Consider the following 20,425-nt stretch of genomic DNA (forward strand, 5'->3'; position numbering starts at 1 on the left):
GTAAAATGTACATGAGTACAGAGCTCCTTGTGAAAGAGTCCAGTGAAGACTCAAGGAAAACGATTCGTGACTTGCGCACTAAGTCACCAGTCGCGTTAGCAGAAGCTGAAAGCATTTCCGCGGAGATGCCGGGAACGCGTTTTGCCAATAGATCAGAGCAACTATCGAACGTACCCGAACCATCCCTAAGACATTGGGGTCTCATTGCATGCAGTTACCGGGTAATGAATCCAGCGCCAATGATGTCCTGAGCAAGACCAACAAACTAGTTGAGCACCTGAGTCAGAAAATTCAGGGGCCCCCCTCAAGTATGCATTTCGCGAGGGGCAAGAAATTGGCTCCGGGGCGGTCCTCTAGAACGCAGAAGAGGCGTGCGGTTCGTCTCATCTGGGACGCAATAACTTAAGAAACGCATGATTAGCCGGTTGCCATCTGAGGATTTTGACCTTGAAGAATAGAGGACTTGGTCTGCAACTTTAAAGTACTTTATGTGAAGTTGTTTTTGTGAGTGTGCTTCATACAGCCCATAAACATTGTTTTGAACTTGTAAGGGCTATGTTAATGTTGTTTGATATGCCCAATGAACTGTGCATGGAACTGGTCAGGGTTAGGTGGTGTACCACCCGCAATGAACGTTATGTTAAACGATGTGTGTGGTGTTTAGAACATATGTGTGAAGAGTGCCGCGCACTGACCGGCAGTTTTTCCTGTGAAAAAACTTGTCCCAAAAAGGGGCTTATGTGATGTGTAGTGCGCGACACGGTGCGGTGGCAGGAGACTGATATTTGTGGTGTGCGACAAGGTGCGGTGCATTTCAAACAAGAAGCAGACGACAAGGAGAGCGCGCGCCGCTCTACCGCGCCGCGCCGAAAACGACGACGCCGAAGACCGTCCGGCGCGTGAACACGTGGCGCAAGAAAAGAAATCAAAAGAAAAAAAAGCCAATCCAATCACAAAAGAACACGGAGCCTCGAGCAGCCAATGAGAAATCGACGAGTCGACCAGAGCAGCAGAAAAAGGAGCCGCGCTGGCAGTAAGGGGAGGAGTTCCAGAAGCGGCACCAGGACAAGGTCGGCCACCGGATCGGGAGTTGAAGACGGCCGTCGGGTTCCGGACCCGAGCCACCAGGACTTCACCCGGCCGGGGCCTCCTGCCAACCCGTTCCTGGGCGCCGCTACTCCATCCGTTCGAGAACTGCTGCCCGAGGCCGGCAAGCGTCTGCGCCCTTGGGCAGAACTTGAGCTGTCGGGCTACGAGCCCGAGTGCCACGATCAGCTGCCTGACCAGAACGTCACCACCGTCGGCTCGTGCTGCCGAGCCGCCTGTCTTCTCCCTCCGAGCCAGAGCTGCCACGCTCTGGCAGCCGGTCCGACACAACGTCTTTTGGTGAGATCGACAACGCTTCTCTCGTCGTCTCGTCGTATCCGCTTCGCCGCATCGAGACTCTAGTGCATTATCACACCCGCAGCCTGCCCGAACTTGCCCGACATCAGTAAGCGTTCTAGCCACTTGTGTGTTATATTATGAGTTCTTTTTGAGTGTTTATTTTATGGGTTTTTTTTTCTCGTTCTAGTTACATTAAACGTTTTGTGTGTGCATTCCACAAACGGCTTTGTCCTCGATTGGGTTCTGGGAGGCTCCGCCTCAGAGAACCGCCAGAAAACATTAACACAAAAGAACCTGCTCATCACAGATGGTAATTGGGGGGACATCAGGGCCCGGATTTTCTAGCAAGTACTCCGAAATTCGGCGTTTGTTCGGAAATTAATCAGTGGTAATGACCATAATGGGAGGTTTGATAACGTCTAGGAAATTAAACATTTTATTCATGAAAAGCGGGTCATTGATTTTTTTATACCATCATTGTTAACATAAATTATCATCTGCCTGCGCAACATGTCGGTCTCCATCCGACACCTGTTCGAACCTAGAACGTATCTCAGCTGCCAGAAAGATCTCTCGACAACACAGCTTGTAATAGTTAGGCACAACAATGTCAGTGCTATTAAAGAGGAGGCTATTGTCCCTTTTCTTCAGCCGGCCCACGTAGAATGTCACGGTTAGATACTAACTCAGGGTAAGGCACCCTCGATAGGCGGTTGGTTGAGAGCCGTGTAGCGTTCATAGTACTGCATGCAGCTTGTGAAATGAAGTCTATAGGTCACCATGGACTTCATTCGAGGTCAACAGGATCTAACTTCATTGTCCTGAGGCAGAGTAGTTAGCGCGTGTGCGCCGCAAACTCCGTTCACCGCCAAAAAATAAAGAAAGGTTGGTACGTGGTTTTCGAATTCGGGGAGAAATCGGGTTTAACCCGATTCTCCTGAACCATGCTCGGGGTGTTAAAATCGGGCAAAATCGGGTTTTATCCGAAAACGAACAACCCTAAGTATAGGGTAATTGTACTAAAAGCGAGGCTACAAATGTATTCCAAGCTGTCCAAACTTTCCGCTTATGAATTAAGTCGGGATCAGTGTACTCTTCGTTCTTTATTTGGCTAACATTTTGAAGCAGCGGCTTGTCATGTTTCTGACAGAGTGAAGTTCCTCCGTACGGCCACTATCTGATTGTTTATTTCCAGCCTAATCACTCGCGGGTGTGCTCTGCTGCGATAGATTTGTTCTTGCTGCACACAAAGCTTGGAATGTAAATATTCTGTACTTTGCGGTAGCTTGTAGCAAAGGCGTATTATCGCTAGTCCCTCGCTTACTCTGTGGACCGTCAAGAAACGTTTAGCTTCAAACATTCGTGTCTTGTCGGTGTAGTCGCCGTCACTCATGCTTCGGCACATTGGTGCAAGTGTGCGCCCATTCACTTATTATTGATACGTTGGCGATAGGGTGGGCGTAAGTTTGCGTGCGAGTAGGCATCGATGTGTGTAGATAACGTGCGAGAAGCTTACTATGCCATTAAGTGGCGCTACTTCCCTTTGTAACGAGCGGTACTCCCTCTTAAGTGCCGACGTTCCGGAGTTGGAGTCTTTTCTTTGAATTCATGAATTATCTTTTTTGATCCTCGGGGAAAACCGAGCATTGCGAAGCGCCGGCAACACGGCAGTCCTTATCTAGCAGCGGCGACACAGGTTGATTATATACCTTAATATGTGAAGCACTATTTTTGCAGCGAACTACCGCACACGTCTTCCCCTTATCGTTACACATTTCGCAGCATGAATTGGGCACAGTGCATTTGCGAACACCAAGTTTGTATTTCCGACAGCTGATCGCACAGTAGCAGGGCAGAATCAGTAATGGTTTCGTATTCGTGCGCATTTCGTATTTGTGGGCATCGTTGATCATGGCGGCATTCTGAACTCGATGCGCGTGTTTACTTATAATGTTCAAAAAATATCTGAGGTGGTTTAGGGGCCCTTTAAGCAATGACTCATACCGCCGTAAACGCGGCCTCCCCATTACGACGACAGAAGTGAAATTCTACGGTATCGCGCGCCGCCGAAAGCGCCATCTTGTTCCTCTAGAGTAAACTGCTCCGCGAAAAGAGTCAATAGACTTTTTACTGTAATTAATTTGCTATATTTTCCCAGAGCTGTATATTAGGCTCAAATTTTTGAGCGCGATTGCACTGTAGCAAAATTCCTAAATTAACATGCCAAACATCCTAAACTATTGCATTTGGTTTAATCTTATTTAGGATTTTCGCAATGAGGAAATCTAAGTAAATATAAAACAAAGTGATTTAGATAGACCTTCTTATTTGCCGACTATTATAGACGATGTTCCAGCAATGGGGCACCCATTTTTGTACTGAGGTTCCTCACACGTGGTGAGAACAGCTCTGTGGCTGCAGGTAGGTTATGAAAGACTGTGGCAAGGATCATATTGATTATGGTTCAATAACCATTGCGTTCATTGTACGCATGTACTGACAAAAAATGTAAAACTCTAATATGAGCGCTGCCGTCGAAGCAATCACTCATTCGAGTCTAGAGGTTTCGTATTCGACTTGTCCCGAAGGCACGGCCGCGAAGCGGATACCTAGATGGTGAGCCGTGTCTAAGATTGTTAATGGAATTTGACCCGAATGGTAAATTATAGTAGCGTAGTCAAGGCGTAAGCAAGCAAGACTTGTACAAGTTGAGCAGGTGCTTCCAAACACTACCCCTTAATGTGCATGATCGATTCTTTAAACAATTCCATGACTTCAGACATTTTGCCCTGAGATTTTATTGCAATATGAATTACATGGACACTCCAGGCAAATTTCTCCCGTCGTCATTGACGATGGCCCCTTCGTGAAGATTCGTATAAAGTATAAGTTCTTCTTTCAAAACATACACATGCAAAGTTAACCTAAAGAACACCAACGCCGAGTTGCGTGTGCCACTAAGACCCTCCTGTGTCAAAGGTTAGGGTCGCCTACCATTTTTTGTCTTCAGTAAATAAAATCACTACGATGAGCATGCGCTCAGCCTAGGTATGATGTATAGCAGTTGCTTTTTTATTCTAATATAGAGTGATATTGTGGGCATTTAAGCTATTCATTGCCATTTGTACATGATCATCATCACGTAGGGTTCTTATGGGGTTCTTCTTCATCATCGCTTGTGGGGCTTTCGCTTGCGTGTGAGCTGTGCTTTGCGCGTGGTCGGTTCGCAGCATCCCCGACGCGTAATAAACGTCGTCACTACTTGCCAGCGCCTTGACCAACTCGAATCAGTACGGTTGCAGCCAGACAGCACTGCACATACTACCGCCCACGACCCCACGTTACGAGCAATGATCCGCGCAATAATTCGAGAATAAATACAGTATCTTGGCTTCGCCGCAGTACCTATGCCTCCTCATGCCTCAGATACCAATCTGCGAGACGTTGTCAAGGAGGAATTGGCATCCATGGCTGGTGCAGCGTGCGCGGACCCTCGAAACCCTAGGGCCCCACCAACGTACGCACAAGGAGCCGCAGTTTCTCCAGTCATCGATCCACCGATACCTCCAAAACCAACGCCGGCCTCATGGCCTCTATGACTACCAGCGCGCCTACCCAGAACCTCCACCACTTGTGACGCAGCAGTTATCACGACGTTTATTAAGCGTTAGAGATGCGGCGAACCGACCACGCCCAAAGTACAGCTCACACTCAAGAAAAAGCCCCACAAGCGATGATGAAGAACCCCATGAGAACCGATCGTGATAATGATCAAGTACATATGAAAATGAATAGCTTAATAAGTGCCCACGATATTCATTATATCAAACAAGTACTGCATTGCATGCCCCTATGTTTATAAAAAGTTAATAATCGCGCTCTACTGCGCGAAGGAAATTAGCAAATCTCAAGTACTCAGTCTGTACTAGCACAACAGCATAAACATTGAACGCTAGTCACTTACGAAAAATGGCGCTCGTATCACGGAAGGATCCCCACTGCCCGTCTCTATAGACGTTCACTACTAGGTCCTGCTTGAGTAAAGTGTTACACAAACGGTTGTTTGGACTGAAGTCCACGATGGGTTTCGACTCGTTCATGCTTGTGGTAAGTATGCACCTGCAAAAAAGAAAGCGCAGTCGGGAAACGGCTCGGTGCTTCTTCCGCGCTTGCGATTATGCGTAATCATGTCCATTTACTGCATCCGCACAACGCATATTAAACAATACTAGTATGCGCGTTCCATGTATTCAACACCATATAGATAAATGGAGTCTGTATCTAGAAGAGTAAACATCATTCATTTCACGCTTTCGGAATTAGTCATTCATCGGGCAATATTTCCAAGATACAGCACGATGTCGAAAAGTTCTTAGTTATGAGGCGCACCTCTGAATTGCTTCCTACTTGCGTCGCCATTTCTTCTTAGTATGGTTCCGATGTATATAAATATTGAGCATTAGGCCTTTCACTATATATATATATATATATATATATATATATATTAGTACAAATACTTGAAGCTTTACGCATTTACCGAATATTTAGCATTAAATTGTTCACTGTACGAATATGTAAACGTTCAGTTCGATTACCTTGAATGTTAAAATAAACAAAATCTTGACCCATTTCATTCAGTGAAGGTGTTTAGCGCACGACACAGACGTTACACGGAATTTTGAACAAAGCTACGAACATACTCATTGTCCTGATTGGTGGTCCTCGTGATGATGAAGTACGCACACACATTCGCATATCAAACTCATACATATCATACCTGTGATATTAAGTCTGTCCGTCACGTAAGGCGGACATACCCTCTTAAAGGGCCCCTAAACCACCTATAGGTAGAAATTTAGTTGTGGTGTGGCAGTTGTGCACGAGTCTACAACGGACACGTAGCCGCGAGAATTTTTCGAAATGGTGCCGTAATAGCGGAGTTACACGCGTTTGATGATCGAAAAACGGCCCTCGCTCGTTTCGATCTTTCCTTCGCTACTCTCCTCGTCGGCTAGTGTCTCCTCCTCGCCGAGTGCTGCTCCAGATGTCACGTGACAAACGTCCTCGCCAACGCGCTTCTCCAAACGCCTCACACTTCTGGTTAAGGCACGTCCACGCTAGCGGCAAATATACCGACGGCAAACCGGCGTCCCGTGCGCTAGAATGTCTGCCGTGGGAGAGGTGTCCAAATTAGACGGTTGTTCGGCCGGCGCACCGCCCTCAGCACTATCGACGGGCCAATCGACGACTGCGAAGCTGCGCGCCTCCGCCACCGGCGACGAAAACATCGGCTGCAGCTTCTGTTCCAAGCAAAATAATTTTTCCTAGATAAAGTGATGCGTAAATTGTACATTTTATGAAGAACGATATCCACTGTCAAACGCTAAACATGAACTCGAGAGATCCGATACTTGTCGAGCTCAGCTGTAGCCGTGCACGGCTACCGACAGGAGACAGCCGGCTCGGCTGTGCTCGCATCGCAGCCGACGGCGCCGCTAATATAAGCGTGTTTTCTTCTTCGTGTACAGTTATTGCGAAGGGGGATAACAACGGCAAGAAAATATTGCGGCTTGTGAGCGTCGGTAATTCTTTCCGAAGCGCCGTCCGTTTTGGCATTGAAGTGAGCCGGAAAAGGCCTAGCGACGATATCGGCGCCATCGAGCGATCGGCGGCGGTGGCGGTGAGGCTACCGCACAAATGGGTCCTGGGGCCGTATTCTGTAACGCTTCGGTTTTCGAAGGATTCGGTTTGCGTGCAGCGATTGGTCGCCGCCTGGGTGACGCCATCGCCTCAGGGCGCGAACGCATTTTTTGATGACGTCACGCACATGTCAATCACGCGGAAACTAATTTGTCGTCTGCTACGAAGCGAAGCCGCGCGCGCTGCTTCGGTCTGATCCGAAGCGCGGTGTGCCGTGTGCACGGGCGAGATCGCGGCACTCGGAGCAAAATGACGGCGTGTGCGGTGCCTGTGGCGCCTGTTACCGTGCTTTTAGCGAGCCTCCGTGATAGACAGCGACAACCTCGACGTCGACAAGACGCCTTTGAGATGACAGACGAGGGATTCCGGCGACAATTCAGATTCTCAAAAGAGACAGCGCTCCGACTGTGCGAGGAACTTGACTGTGTATTTTGGCCGCAACGCGAAGTTAGCGTACGACGTCCCACCTAGCGGCATAAATGGGTCAACCGAAGTAAACAAAATTCCTTAAGTCACTCACCGCCAGTACAACTCACACACGTTTCATGATGAAAAACGTAAACCTCATCAATACCATGAACAAATTATTTTTATTTACCAAGAAGCGCTCGTAAATTGCTATATTTTTACTCGGTTTGTGACGTTCACTGCCACAAAACGAAACCTTCGCGCCGATTGGTCTCTGTCCTTTCACTTGTTTTCATTACGTCAACGGACCGCCCAACGTGACGCCACCGCCAAACCGAATCCTTCGAAAACCGAAGCGTTACAGAATACGGCCCCTGGTCTCATCCTCTCTACGGCAAGGATATCTCGCCGTTCGCGAGGAATACCGCTGTCGAACGGCGGCCCGCGAATGGCAAACGGCATGCGGCGAGTTACCGTGCCGGTAACGGGGACGTGGACTCAAGCGCTTCTCGGCTACCCGCTGTTACTGCGGTGCCCGCATGTGTTCATGCGAAGTGTGCCGCTATCGACCGTGTTGCGCGCTCGTCTAGAAAGGCCAACACTGTCGTACTCTGTTCGCGCAGCTAATCAGACCGCTAAGCACGACTGCGTTGGAAGGCGAGCGATTTGGCACTTGCGTTGCGGGCTGTAATATTCGCAAGGGCGCACAAGCGAGCAACACGACGAGGGAGAGCAGGGAGCGCGCGTACGTGCTAGCAGACAAAACGGAAGTCGTAGGTTCTTGTTCCACCAATAGACATCGTTTCCGCAGGTGACATCACTAGATTCCCCCTGCTGGCTTCGTGACGACCGCTGGGGATACCGGAAAGGCGAGGGGAGGAGGGCGGCATTGTTTTTTTTTTTTTTTTTGGCGTTCCCGCGGCGCGTAGCGCTGCAGCGTTTGGCATCATTGATCGTGACGGCATTCTCAACTCGACGCGCCTGTTTACTTATAATGTTCAAAAAATATATCAGGTGGTTTAGGGGCAATGACTCATACCCCCGTAAACGCGGCCTTCCCATTACGACGACAGAAGTGAAATTCTACGGTGGAATGGTGAGTGCCAACGGAGCCAGCTGCGGAAGAAGACGACGCAAACGCGTGAGCAGTGGCACTAGCATGTTCGCGTGGTTGCGCCGAGGGGCGCCAACCCTTTCCCCTTGGTCGCTTTATCAGGCACATGCTACGTCACGAACTATGTCGTACATTCACAGAGACACATCGTTTTAGACACAGGTGGCCGTTAAACCGAGCTCCGACGCGAGCGGCATTATGCGTTTGCATTTGTGGTTGGCTCTTTCCCTCTCACATCTAAAGGGACAGTTTTAGGGGAGTATTTTACCGCCCGGACACCATACAATCCCAGATCTTAGTCGTAGACAGCTTGGCTGTAAAACACATCTGAAGCTGCTTTATAATCTATGCACTTTTCCCAACCTCACCCTTTCCATGCATTTTATCTAACATCGTCTAAAAGAGGTAAAAGAAACGAGCGCAAAGTTATTTTCAACGGCTTTTTTCATACGTGTATATATACATTTTTTCTTATATTTTAGCATTGCCGGTCACCAATCAGGATACCTTTCGTAAGAATATTGAGGCCATATTTTTAACTTGCCCAGCATTACCATATAGCACAATAGCAAAGCAGAACCCTTGAGCTATATGAAGGTCATGGAGTAGCTGAGCGCGCTCCTTTCCTGAGCAAGCATCCCACGAAACTATGTCCTTTTAAAGAAATGCACTAGCTTCCGTTTGAGCCGGCCTCTTTTAAACTTTGGTAAACCGTTTCTTGTTGAGAAGTTGGCCTATTTACAGCCACCTTTCTGGGGTGCTATATTTACAACACTGAATGCCTCAGAACGGGGGCATGAACGTTGAAGAACACAACACATATGGAAACGATTTCTTTGATGCGGTAATAGCAGATGTGTGTGTTCACGTTTCACTGCCTCAAGGCAATGATTAAGGGCGCACTTACGAAGATAAATACATTCACAATACATGCACAATACATTTACAATACATTCACAATACATTCAAGGTTTCTGTCGCATGAAGGTGGTAGGGGATTTAAAAAAGCAAGCATTCGCCACAATCGTACAGAACTCTTTTTTCATGGGCACCGCCATAATTTGTAGGCAGTGAAGTTACCTATGAGTTGTCTGTTTTCGCCACCATACTGGCTTGAGTAAGTGCGTTGTGTTGCACGCCAGACACGCTCGGCGGCAGTTGCTGGTGGTTGCATTCAGGCTTGTGCAGCGCAAATAGTATTACGTGGCATATTCTACGTTGGAAACAGTTCTCTTAGCCATACTGAAGTAATTAATGTCGGAATGGCCGGAGTGCCTGCTGGCGTTGGGGCGGATGGAGCACCCAGTGTGATTCTTGCGCTCATGATTCAGCCCACAATCAGCCTCGGAAATCAATTGTGGGTTTCTAAGGATTTTTTTCACAAATGTGCCCTCATTGAAACAATCTCCGCGTAGGTTTAAGTTCTGGTTTATCAGCAATGAGTAGTTAAGAAATATACGGGACGATTGTAACAGCGTGCTTGCCGTGCTGCTAAGGAAAAGGCTGTGCTGTTTTCTTTGAAACGCTTTCAAAGTGGTATCTTCAGATACATTGCGAGTTCACCCCATTCGTTGGACGTGGTTTTTTCTTACGAATAAGATAGTTTTGGTAAGTGGTAACAGCATACCGTACGATTTTATTCACACTTGACGGGATTGGTCGAGCGGCCGGCTACGAACTGCGCGAGCATCTGAAGTAGCTTCTTAGCAGCAGCTGCTGAGTTGTAGATGGGGCTGTTCTATAATACATGAACCGAACATGTGCTATGACCATGCGTGGTCTCATTGCAGCGTTACCCTCCGTTATATTAAAGCGAGCCTTTCTTGCCGAGTTCGAGGTACCTTTTCGTACGTATCTGGCCTCTTAACTCCACACACAATTAACGGCATGTTGGCGCTATCTACGAAGGGCGCAGCGAAGGAGTAGCGAAGGAAGGAGGCCTTGTGGTAAACGAAAACTTAAATTAGGTAAACGGAAATTCAAGTTTATTTACGCCAACAATTTCGAGAATTCCACTTTCCAAACTCATGGCTTAATTAAACTGAAATTTCCGTTTACCACAAGGCCTCCATTGTGCAAGCACTTGCGCAAATAAAAACTGCCCATTGATCTTCTACCTTCTCCAACATATATATATATATATATATATATATATATATATATATATATGCGTGCGTGCGTGCGTATGTGCGCGCATAGAGAGAGAGAGCATATGGTCAAAGAGCCTCCGGCAGCCAAGGCATGTCGCATGATTGTGTAGCCTAGAGAAACGTCCGCATACTGTTGTTACTGATGCACCTGAAGTCTAAGCAGTGGCTCCCCGACGACCTTATATAAGGTCGTGGACCTAAATTCGGTCGAGGAAGGTCGAGGACCTAAATTCGGTGTCCAACCTGGTGTTCCCGCGCATGATCTCATTGCTATGAATCGAAAAGTGGCCGATAAGGCTACAGATGATAATCGGGACCGCTGCCTTCTTGATGGTGTTGACTGCCTGCGAAAGTTTGCTCCTAAAACCACGGACTCGCAGCATAGTATTTCGTTGAACGACGTAGTATCTTTTTTCAAGCGCAACAACCTGATGCTTACGCAAGCTGATAAAGAGGGGGGGGGGGGGGGTCGCCGTTTTACCCAAGGGACTTTACAATGAAAAAGCTTTGGCGGCGGTAAATAAGAACTTTGTCCCCATGAAGAAATGTGAAGTGCGCGTTAAAACCAAGTTTGTCCAGTTTTGTAAGCAGTTAGACCTCGGCAGGCTTGCCAGGGACATTTCCAACAGTAGGAGAAACAGCTTGAGGGTTTTTTTCACAACCAAGACACATAAGCCCGAAGTTCCGTTTAGGACTATTGTTAGTGAAGAGGGATCGTGGCAGAAGTGTGTCAGCCAGTTTTTGTTAAAGAAACTGAAGACGCTTGTTGTGAACGACCCATTTCTGGTCAAAAATGCAGCCGCAGTAGCACAGTTTCTAGAGGGAAATGATCATGTTGGTTTTGGTTTTTCTGTTGACGTGCAGGACTTGTTTTATTCTGTCCCGCAGAATCAACTGTTAGCGTGTGTCAAAGAGTGCATTGAAGCTAGCGGCGACGTATCCTTCCAGAACACCGCCGGCGTGTCCGTTGATAATTTTCTGTCTTTACTGCAGTTTTACTTGAATTCTACTTTTGTTGTATTTGACGATCAGCCTTTTTTGCAGCGTGATGGCATCTGCATAGGGTCTTGCGTAGCCCCTATTCTTTGTGACATTTTTCTGGCCAAGGTAGACGACACACTAGAACAGGTTTTTAATGGGGGGCCGGTTTTAAAAACCTTTAGGTATGTTGACGATTTTTTAGTGCTTTTAAAAAAGCAGCCTGCCTCCACCAACTCCTCTACTGTAGGTGAAGTTTTATCTTTTTTTAGCAAACATGGACGTGGGTTGCGTTTCACCCATGAACTTCCGGACTCTTCAATTTTACAGTTTTTAGACCTTAAAATCACGTTCTGTGATGGACACGTTTGCTGGGGATACTACCCACGGGCTAAGAAGGAGCTACTGCCCTATGACTCGGCACATTGCAAGACAATTAAGAGAGGAATAGCGGTGATGTGTATGGAATCGGCTCTCCAGAAATCGTGCCCACATCAGATGACGCTCAATTTTAACAATCAGGTAAGCCGTCTTTTGGCTGCAGGGTTTCCCGTCTCGGTCTTGACTGCTGTTTCTGAAACCCTCCTTCAAAAATTCAAGCGTGGAACGGGAACTACAACGGCGGAGGATCACCGGAAGGCACATAGACCTGAGGTGGTCCCCTACATCCATAAACTCTCCCACAATCTGAAGAAGGTGGCAAGTAGGCACGGCGTGCCAATATGTTTTTCTGCCCCTAACAAGCTGGGAAAGTTGTGCCCACGTATCTGCAACACCAGTAAACGTGGATGCCAGAAGAACCACCAACCGCCGTTCGTTAAATGTTCCACTGGAGTGGTGTATTGCATTCCCATGTCTTGTGGGATGTTTTACGTCGGCGAAACTGGCCGCTGTGTCAATGACCGTTTAGGGGAACACGCTCTAAAACTGAAAAAACGAGATGACAAATACGCACATATAGTTGCGCACGTTAGCAAGTGCACTGATTGTGTGGCCCGGTTAAAGGAGACGACGATTCTAGGAAAGAGTAGTGACAAGACAGCGCGCATCAGTTTGGAAGCCTACCACATCAGGAAGTTCGGTAGCAAGTGCTTCAGCACCCCTTCCCTTGCTCTCTTTGACGCTGAATTTTATCTTCTGGATGCGGCTATCGGGGGTTCAGATTAGAAAGAAAAATAATTGTTTGCGTCTTGTTGCGCTTGGTTGGCTGTTTTGCGCTTGCGTTGTTGGCACGATGTTACCCTTGTTATGTTTTCCCCTTTCCCTTGCTTCACTCTGGCATATATAAGGTGTGCTTTCCTTCACAATAAAACCAGTTGTTAGTCAGCGCCTGTGTGTCCGTGTCTCCCTTCTTGTGGTCGTCTGTTTGCGCTGTTACCCAAAGTTTCACGACCTTATATAAACCGATATTCCATAAGTTTTTTTTACAGAACAAGATAAAACTTCTATAAATGGCAACACAGCCCGCGATGGCAACACGTTCAAGTCACAGAGAAGGAAAGGCTCGTGGCGCATCGGTTGCCAGATAACTTCTCCTCGTCCGATAAAAAGGTCTACTGGCCGCGTAATCGAGCTACAGGTGGTTGCACTGTTGCCGCGTTAGTGTGGATAGGCGGTCAGCGGCCGCATTGAAATGTACGCGGCGGCACTTCGCTGTGATCGATTTGTCCTGATTTTGTGATAATGAAACGCGCTCAGAGTAGTGAACTGGTCATATATTGCCCTTTAGTGTCACACCATTGCACAAAATGAGCACAAGGTTTCTATTTACTTGAAAAAAAAACTGGAACTGTCATTGGACGGAGGACTGGCCCTCGGCCACATAATCTCTGTTATGGCACTGTTTTTTTTTTTTTTTTTTTGCGTTCGGCCTTCTCTCTTAATATTGTTGCGTGGCGCAATTAATACTTCCTTCTCGGTGAATCACGCATTGGTTCTAAAAAAGTTTGTATCCATGTCCAACGAAGGTAAAATAGCAAGCCCACTCTACATCATAAGTTGTATGTGTGCATCTCCGCTTGTTTACTTTTTTTATGTCGCCGTTAAATACAAAAAGTTAACGAGTTCACATAAACGAGCAAAGTCACTGTGAATGGCCGTACGTCCGTTGGATCACCAGGTTGCCTCAGACGAGAATATTGCATTCGCTTTTGCACCAAAATTATATATATTAAGCTTAAAGCTGCCCACACGGTAACATGCGTGACGGTGATGCAACAAATGTGTATTGATTTCAGAAACTAAACTAACTAGGTTGTTTAATTACAGCTAATATTGATCGCTGTAGTACCTAAAAACGCCACAAGAATGTGCGAAAGGACCTCAAAACAGTCCGGCGCGTAGAGACTGCCCTGCCGCACACGATAATCACATATTACTCCATTTTAGCTTTCCTTTTGTTGCAGCCAGTCAATGTGTAAAAGTCCATGATTTACTTGTGAGGCAAAATGAATGTACGGTAATGGCAGCACACCCACACCTTAAACAAAAACCTGAGGCATAGCTATTTAAGCCTGGTCGTGTAACCACCTAAGTATAGTCATTTAATTATCGCAAGTATCGTAATTCAGTAATCGCTATTTAAAGTATATGACGTGATATGATATGAGTGCATGCTTGTGATTCCTTTTTATGCTGCTCAGTGATGTGACGCCACTTCGTGTTTCGTGATGTCACAGAGATTTCGGAGTGATCAACGCATCATCAGAAGTCGCTAAAGCACGGCATGTACGTCTCGTTACGATCACTTCATTTGTTTAAAAACATATAAAATTATATTTGTGATGTACTCGAAACACGACGCTACAATAAATAAGCGAGTGTTACAGGTTGTAAAACGTGAATGCAAAAGCCTGCCAGCTGTGGAAGATGACGACGAACGCGCGAGCAGTGGCACGAGCGCAAAGGACAGCATGTGTACGCTGGCATGATCAGCGGCATGGGAACCATCTGTGGAAGACGACGACGGCTAACTCGCTAGCAGTGGAACGATAAAGGAAATCTTCGTATTTGGCAATGGAACTGCAGGGGACATGCTGGTAAAAGCGCACTCCTGCAGCAGTACTTTAGAATATTGACGGATAAACCGCAAATAATAGCACTGCAAGAGACCCTAGCCTCTGCAGCGTCCCTCATTGGTTACAGGGCAGTCCCCGGGCAGCCAGGCGGACGAGGGATCTGCACACTTATAGGTAAGAAGCTAACACACCTCTCCCACGACCTGAAGCTGACGAGCTGCAAGGGTCGAATGCGTGATGGTGGAGATCCTGCTTAACACACCGCAGCACAATCAACGCGGAAACAGGTATTTGTGCTCAACGTTTACAGTAATTCCAAGCACATGCGCCAGGAGTTCAAAACGCTGCTCTAGAAGGCAGTGGAACTAGCAGGCCCCCGCCCCCTCGTCATAGTCGGACATTTCAATGCCCCGCATGGCTTATGGGGATACGTGTACGAGTCAAGCAAGGGTCGGAACCTCTGGCAAGTCGCCAATGAACTAGACCTAACCCTAATCACCGGTCAAGCTTTCTCTACGCGGGTCGGAAATTCGGTGACCATGAGACACGACGCCATACCTAGCTTTGATCAAGAATGTCGGAAGGAAAACATGGACCAACACCGCCATGGATTTTGGCAGCGCGCCCACTACATCTTGGTGACTTCAATAATGGTGGATCGCAGCAGGATCCGCGAGTTCATGGTGATTCACTGGGATCTCTTTCGCAACATCCGTAATACAAGGGCCGATGCTCCCGACAACCTTAGAGGAATGGTACGAGGACATCTGCAAAGATACCGCCGCTGCCACCAAAAAGGTAAAATCAGATCTAAACATGGAGAAGATGGACAGCAGACTGGCCCACCTGCTGGAAGCCAAGGAATACCTATTGCGAACACGGAAAGAGCAGATGCAGAATCGTAGGCTGCGGAAGAAGATATCAACGCTTAACAAGCAAATAGAGAAACATTGGAACACATTGTGCAAACAGCAGTGGGACGAGCTATGTGAGTTCGTCGACGGTCTAATCAGAAACGGCAAATCTTAAAGCCTTCTCAAGCACCACTTGGACGAACACAGCACTAAGGCTAACCGAAGACACATTCCAGCCCGTGCCGTACATGAGTCCGCGAAAGGGCAGGCGGTAGAGGAGCTTGTTGCTCGATTAGTGTCTGAGTACCTTCCGGTCGAAAATGAGAGTGAAGATGACGTGTTCTCAGAATACGGCGGCCCCCCTCTAGCAGAACTAGACGTAGACATTTCAGAGACCGAAATTTGGCGAGTGGTCCAAACTCTCAATCGTAAGTCGGCTCCAGGGCCTGAGGAAATCACCAACAGAACCCTCACAAACCTCGACGACGCGTCCATAGAAAGACTAACCAGTTTCATCAACGAACCAAGGAAAACGGGTGAAGTCCCGGAGGAATGGAAGGTAGCCAACACCGCGCTGATCACCATGCGACCGAAGTCGCCTAGCGTCGAGAACCTTCGCCCCATATCCCTCACGTCCTGTGTGGGTAAGGTGGCAGAGCACGCGATCGTCAACAGCCTTAACGACTAGCTGAAGGGAAACGACATGTATACACATAACATGATCGGTTTTCGGGCCGGCCTTTCAACGCAGGACACAATGAGGCTCATTAAGCGCCACGTCATCGATGGGTACTCCAGGGAAACCAAGGCCATTCTTGGCTTAGACCTGGAGAAATCCTTCGACAACATCAAGCACGAATTCATCCTGGACACGGTGGCGAACCTCAAACTTGGGCCCAGGCTGTACGACTACATCAGATCATTACTGTCTGGGAGAAGAGCGAGGCGGCGCATCGGGCACTTCTTCTCTGAATACGTATCACTAGGACATCCAGGCACGCCCCAGAGATGTGTGGTCTCTCCGGTGCTCTTTAATATTTACATTATTGTACACTCCAAGTGACTGGCAAGGGTAGACGGCATAAAGCATGCCATCTACGCCGACATCAGGCTCTCGTGGGTTGCAGGAAACGAAGGCCGGGTACAAGATGCCATGCAGGAGGGAATCGTTGAGGTGGTGGTGGTGGGTAAACTTTATTGATTTATGAGATAATCATGCGAGGGGGGTGCGGGCAGAAAAGGAAGCAGGACGAGGATGGGCCCTCGGGCCGCTCTAGATGGTCGGGAACATTTGTGCTTCGGCGACCCCTCTGGCCCAGCCCATCGTCCGAAGCTGTAGCTCCAGTTGCGAGCTGCGCAGAGCAGCCTGCCATCGCTGCTGGTGTTCTCACCCTTGCCACGGGGGCTTGGGCTTGTTCGGGCAATTTAGAAAGATGTGGTCAAAGTCGGCTGTGGGAGGAGCATCTGAGTCCCGTTGGGCGGAAGTACGATTCCACCTCAACTAATATGTTCGTTGAGGTGGAATCGTACTTGCGCCCAACGGGACTCAGATGCTCCTCCACCAAGTCGGAGCGTCTACTCTACAGGAAGGAATGGCGCTACTGACCCAAGGGATGGAAACCCGTGGAAGAAAGTGACATAGATATTTGCGCCAGAGACGGAAAGAAAATCTCGAGGGTAGACACCATCAGGGTCCTCGGCATGTTTATCGAAGCATAGGGTGGCAACGACACCCCTCTGCGCAAGATAGTCGCCAAGACAGACAACGCTTTTCGGCTCATCAAAAGGATCTCCGGGAAACACCGGCACATTAGAAAGGAAAATTTGCTAAGGCTCATCAATGCTTTCGTTCTCTGCCACTTTGTCTACACCGTCGCCATGCACAATTGGCTCAGGTCGCAATGCGACAAGCTCGGCGTAATTATCGGGATCGTTGTCAAAAAAGCATTGGGGCTTCCCGTGCGCACACAAACCGAGAATCTACTCAAGCTTGGTGTGCACAACTCTGCGGCCGATATATCGGAAGCGCAGGAATGCTCTCAGCTTGCCAGATTGTCCAACACGATGACCGTTAAGGAGGCACGCATGCGAACCGGTGCAGGAAAAAGCACACCAAATGAAGAGGCACAGAGACCTCTAGAATGCCCGACGGACTGGGCAAAGGCTCGCATAGCCAATGACCCCGAAGAGTGTGAGGCGAGCGAGGAAACGCTCACCCACTCTTCCGTTGTGCCACTTGCAATGATAACAAGTGGCCTCATCAGGTTTGAAGACCACACAGATGGTTCAAATCAAGCGCGGAAGAGTGAGACTTTGTCCAGCTCAGGGATAATAGAACATATCAGTTCTATAGAAGATGGAGTGGGTTTTCGAGCCTCTGGGAGGCAAGCCACTCTCTGCATAGACGGGATCCTACCTCTCTAGAGCTCCCGTGCAGGAGAAATAAATGGTCGCATAGACAACGTCTTTAGAGACCATCAGAACTGCGGAACAGTAGCGAGGTCTTCAGATACATCTATAGCGGGAAGAAGTGTCGCGGTCTTGTTTGAGGACCAATCGGAGACCTCATTTCAAGGGAAAGTCAGGGCTACTTCCAGTGCTCTTGAAGACAGTTCAGCTGGTAACAATGACCAGATCGAGGTCAGTGAGTCAGCAAAGCGTATGAATCAGGTCGTCCGAAAGAACAGACGTTCGCAGTCGCGAAATCACTTCGCAGTGGAATTGGCGCCACAGCCATCGTTTCAAAAACGGAATAGACGTGATGTTCGGCTTATGTGGGTGAGGGTGACCTGAGGGGATGATCGATCCCCAGTTGAATTTTATGATACCTGACCATGAACTAAATAGGATTGTTTTAATTGTATTGTACTTTTGTTTGAGCGTGGGTCATTGAAACTTGAGTGTTGTTTATCGAATGCCATCAAGTGTTTTGTACTTACTACTTTAGGTTGAATTGGTCTGTTTTGCGAGCATGGTACGCTTGCTTGAACTTGTGAGCTCATGATTGTTATGATTTGGGGTTTCACTGAACTTTATTTCTGACTATCAGTGTAATAATATCAACTCACTGTGCTGTGTGTGTGGACCAAGGATAGGTGGTGAATACACAGAGATCAAAGTGTGAAATTTACCGCGCACTGACCAGCAGTTTTTCCCGTGGAAAAACTTATTCCAAAAAGGAGCTTTTGTGATGTGTGGAGTGCACGACACGGTGAGGTGGTTGGAGACGACAAGAAGCAGACGACAAGTAGTGTACGCGCCGAGGCGAATTCCATGCTGATGGAAAACGACAACGTCGAAAAGCGTCCGGCACGTGGACACGCGGCGCAAGAATAGAAACCAAAAGAAATCCAAGCACAAGAGAACATGGAGCTTCAAGTGGCCAATGAGAAAACGACGAACTGCGCAGAGCGGCAAAAAAGCGAGCCGGGCTGGCAGAAGAAGAGAGTTCCAGAACTGGCACCAGGAGAAGGTCGGCCACCGGACCGTGGGTTGAAGACGGCCGTCGGGTTCCGGACCCGAGACACCAGGACTTCACCCGAGCGGGGCCTCCTGCCAACACATTCCTGGGCGTCGCCACTCTGCCCGATCGTGAACTGCTGCCCGAGGCCGGCGAGCGTCTGCGCCCGTGGGCAGAACGTGAGCTGTCCGGCTACGGGCCCGAGTTTCACAACCAGCTGCCCGGCCAGAACACCACCACCGTCTGCCCGTGCCACCAAGCCGCCTGTCTTCTCCCTTCAAGCCAGAGCTGCTACGCTCCGGTAGCCCGGTCAACGATCCAGTAGACCGACCTTTGGTGAGATCGGCGCCACTTCTTGAACCGTCTCGTATCCGCTTCTCCGCGTCGAGACTGTTGTGCGCCCACACGCTCGCGGTCTGCCCGAACTTGCCTGATATCGTTAGCATTCTCGCTCTGAGTGTTTCTTATTGTGAGTTTTTCATTGAGTGTTTGATTTATGGGTTGTTTTTCGTTTGTTTTAATAAATGTGTGAGTGCGTTCTACAACAAATGGCTTTGTCCTCAATTGGGTTCTCGGAGGCTCCGCCTAAGAGATCCGTGTGAAACATTAAACAAATAAACCTTTCATCACACATGTCCATCCCAATATCTTTAGAAGTGTTTTTACTCTTTGTGGCATCGGCCATTTTTTGCCGCGGCGCAATTTTACCAAGGTCATCGCCAATATAGACACCTAATGCTTTTGCCTAAAAAATTGGAATGACTGTGGGAAACGGAGGATATGACGGTAACACATCACCCGCTCGGCACGTGCAGTCACTGGTGTTTCTACAGCGCAAAGACGACAGCGCAAGGCTAAATGCCTCAGTACGAAGTCGAAAAATGCAGGCCGATATCGCGTCTGTTGCGATACAACAGACGCTTGAGACATGGCGCAAAGGAAGGCGCAGATGGGAATCTGGGCTTAGCACGAGCTGGTTTCCATCTTCGTCTCTGGCTGCGCTGCTCTTTTAAATGCATAGTAATTGCTTTGTTTGCGTCTCTTCGCATGTATTAATATACACGCTGTACACCCACATGCAAACACGTAGTGCTAGCACACGATGCGCGGCGCAATCCACACTAATGGTCTCCGAGATTCGCGCGCACCGGCTGCTTTTGCTCCAGCCATTACATTCGTCGCGCTCCTCACCAAAAATTGACTCGCCATCGGAAAATGAATCTCCAGCGAAGCTGTTCAAAAACACCACTATAGAAATGGTGAGGGGGGTATGCAATGCTTTATGGCTTTAGAGTTCTGGTAGTAATGCTATTTTAGAGTAATGGTAGGGGTAATTTTGACAGCACGCGGCCGCCCAT

At 48.3% G+C, this 20,425-nt stretch overlaps 1 protein-coding gene across 10 annotated transcripts in view; it reads right to left on the reverse strand.

Moving 5' to 3' along the window:
* The window catches only part of LOC119444370 (fatty acid synthase-like), a 648,066-nt gene that overhangs the window by 444,506 nt on the left and 183,135 nt on the right, over positions 1–20,425 (reverse strand). For all 10 annotated transcript variants that reach the window (XM_049663304.1, XM_049663305.1, XM_049663303.1 and 7 more), the window contains exon 10: positions 5,351–5,505. In XM_049663304.1, the coding sequence (XP_049519261.1) occupies positions 5,351–5,505 (155 nt within the window). The remainder of the gene's footprint in view (positions 1–5,350; positions 5,506–20,425) is intronic.

The sequence above is a fragment of the Dermacentor silvarum genome, chromosome 3, assembly GCF_013339745.2.
Source record: "Dermacentor silvarum isolate Dsil-2018 chromosome 3, BIME_Dsil_1.4, whole genome shotgun sequence".
Lineage (NCBI taxonomy): Eukaryota > Metazoa > Arthropoda > Arachnida > Ixodida > Ixodidae > Dermacentor > Dermacentor silvarum.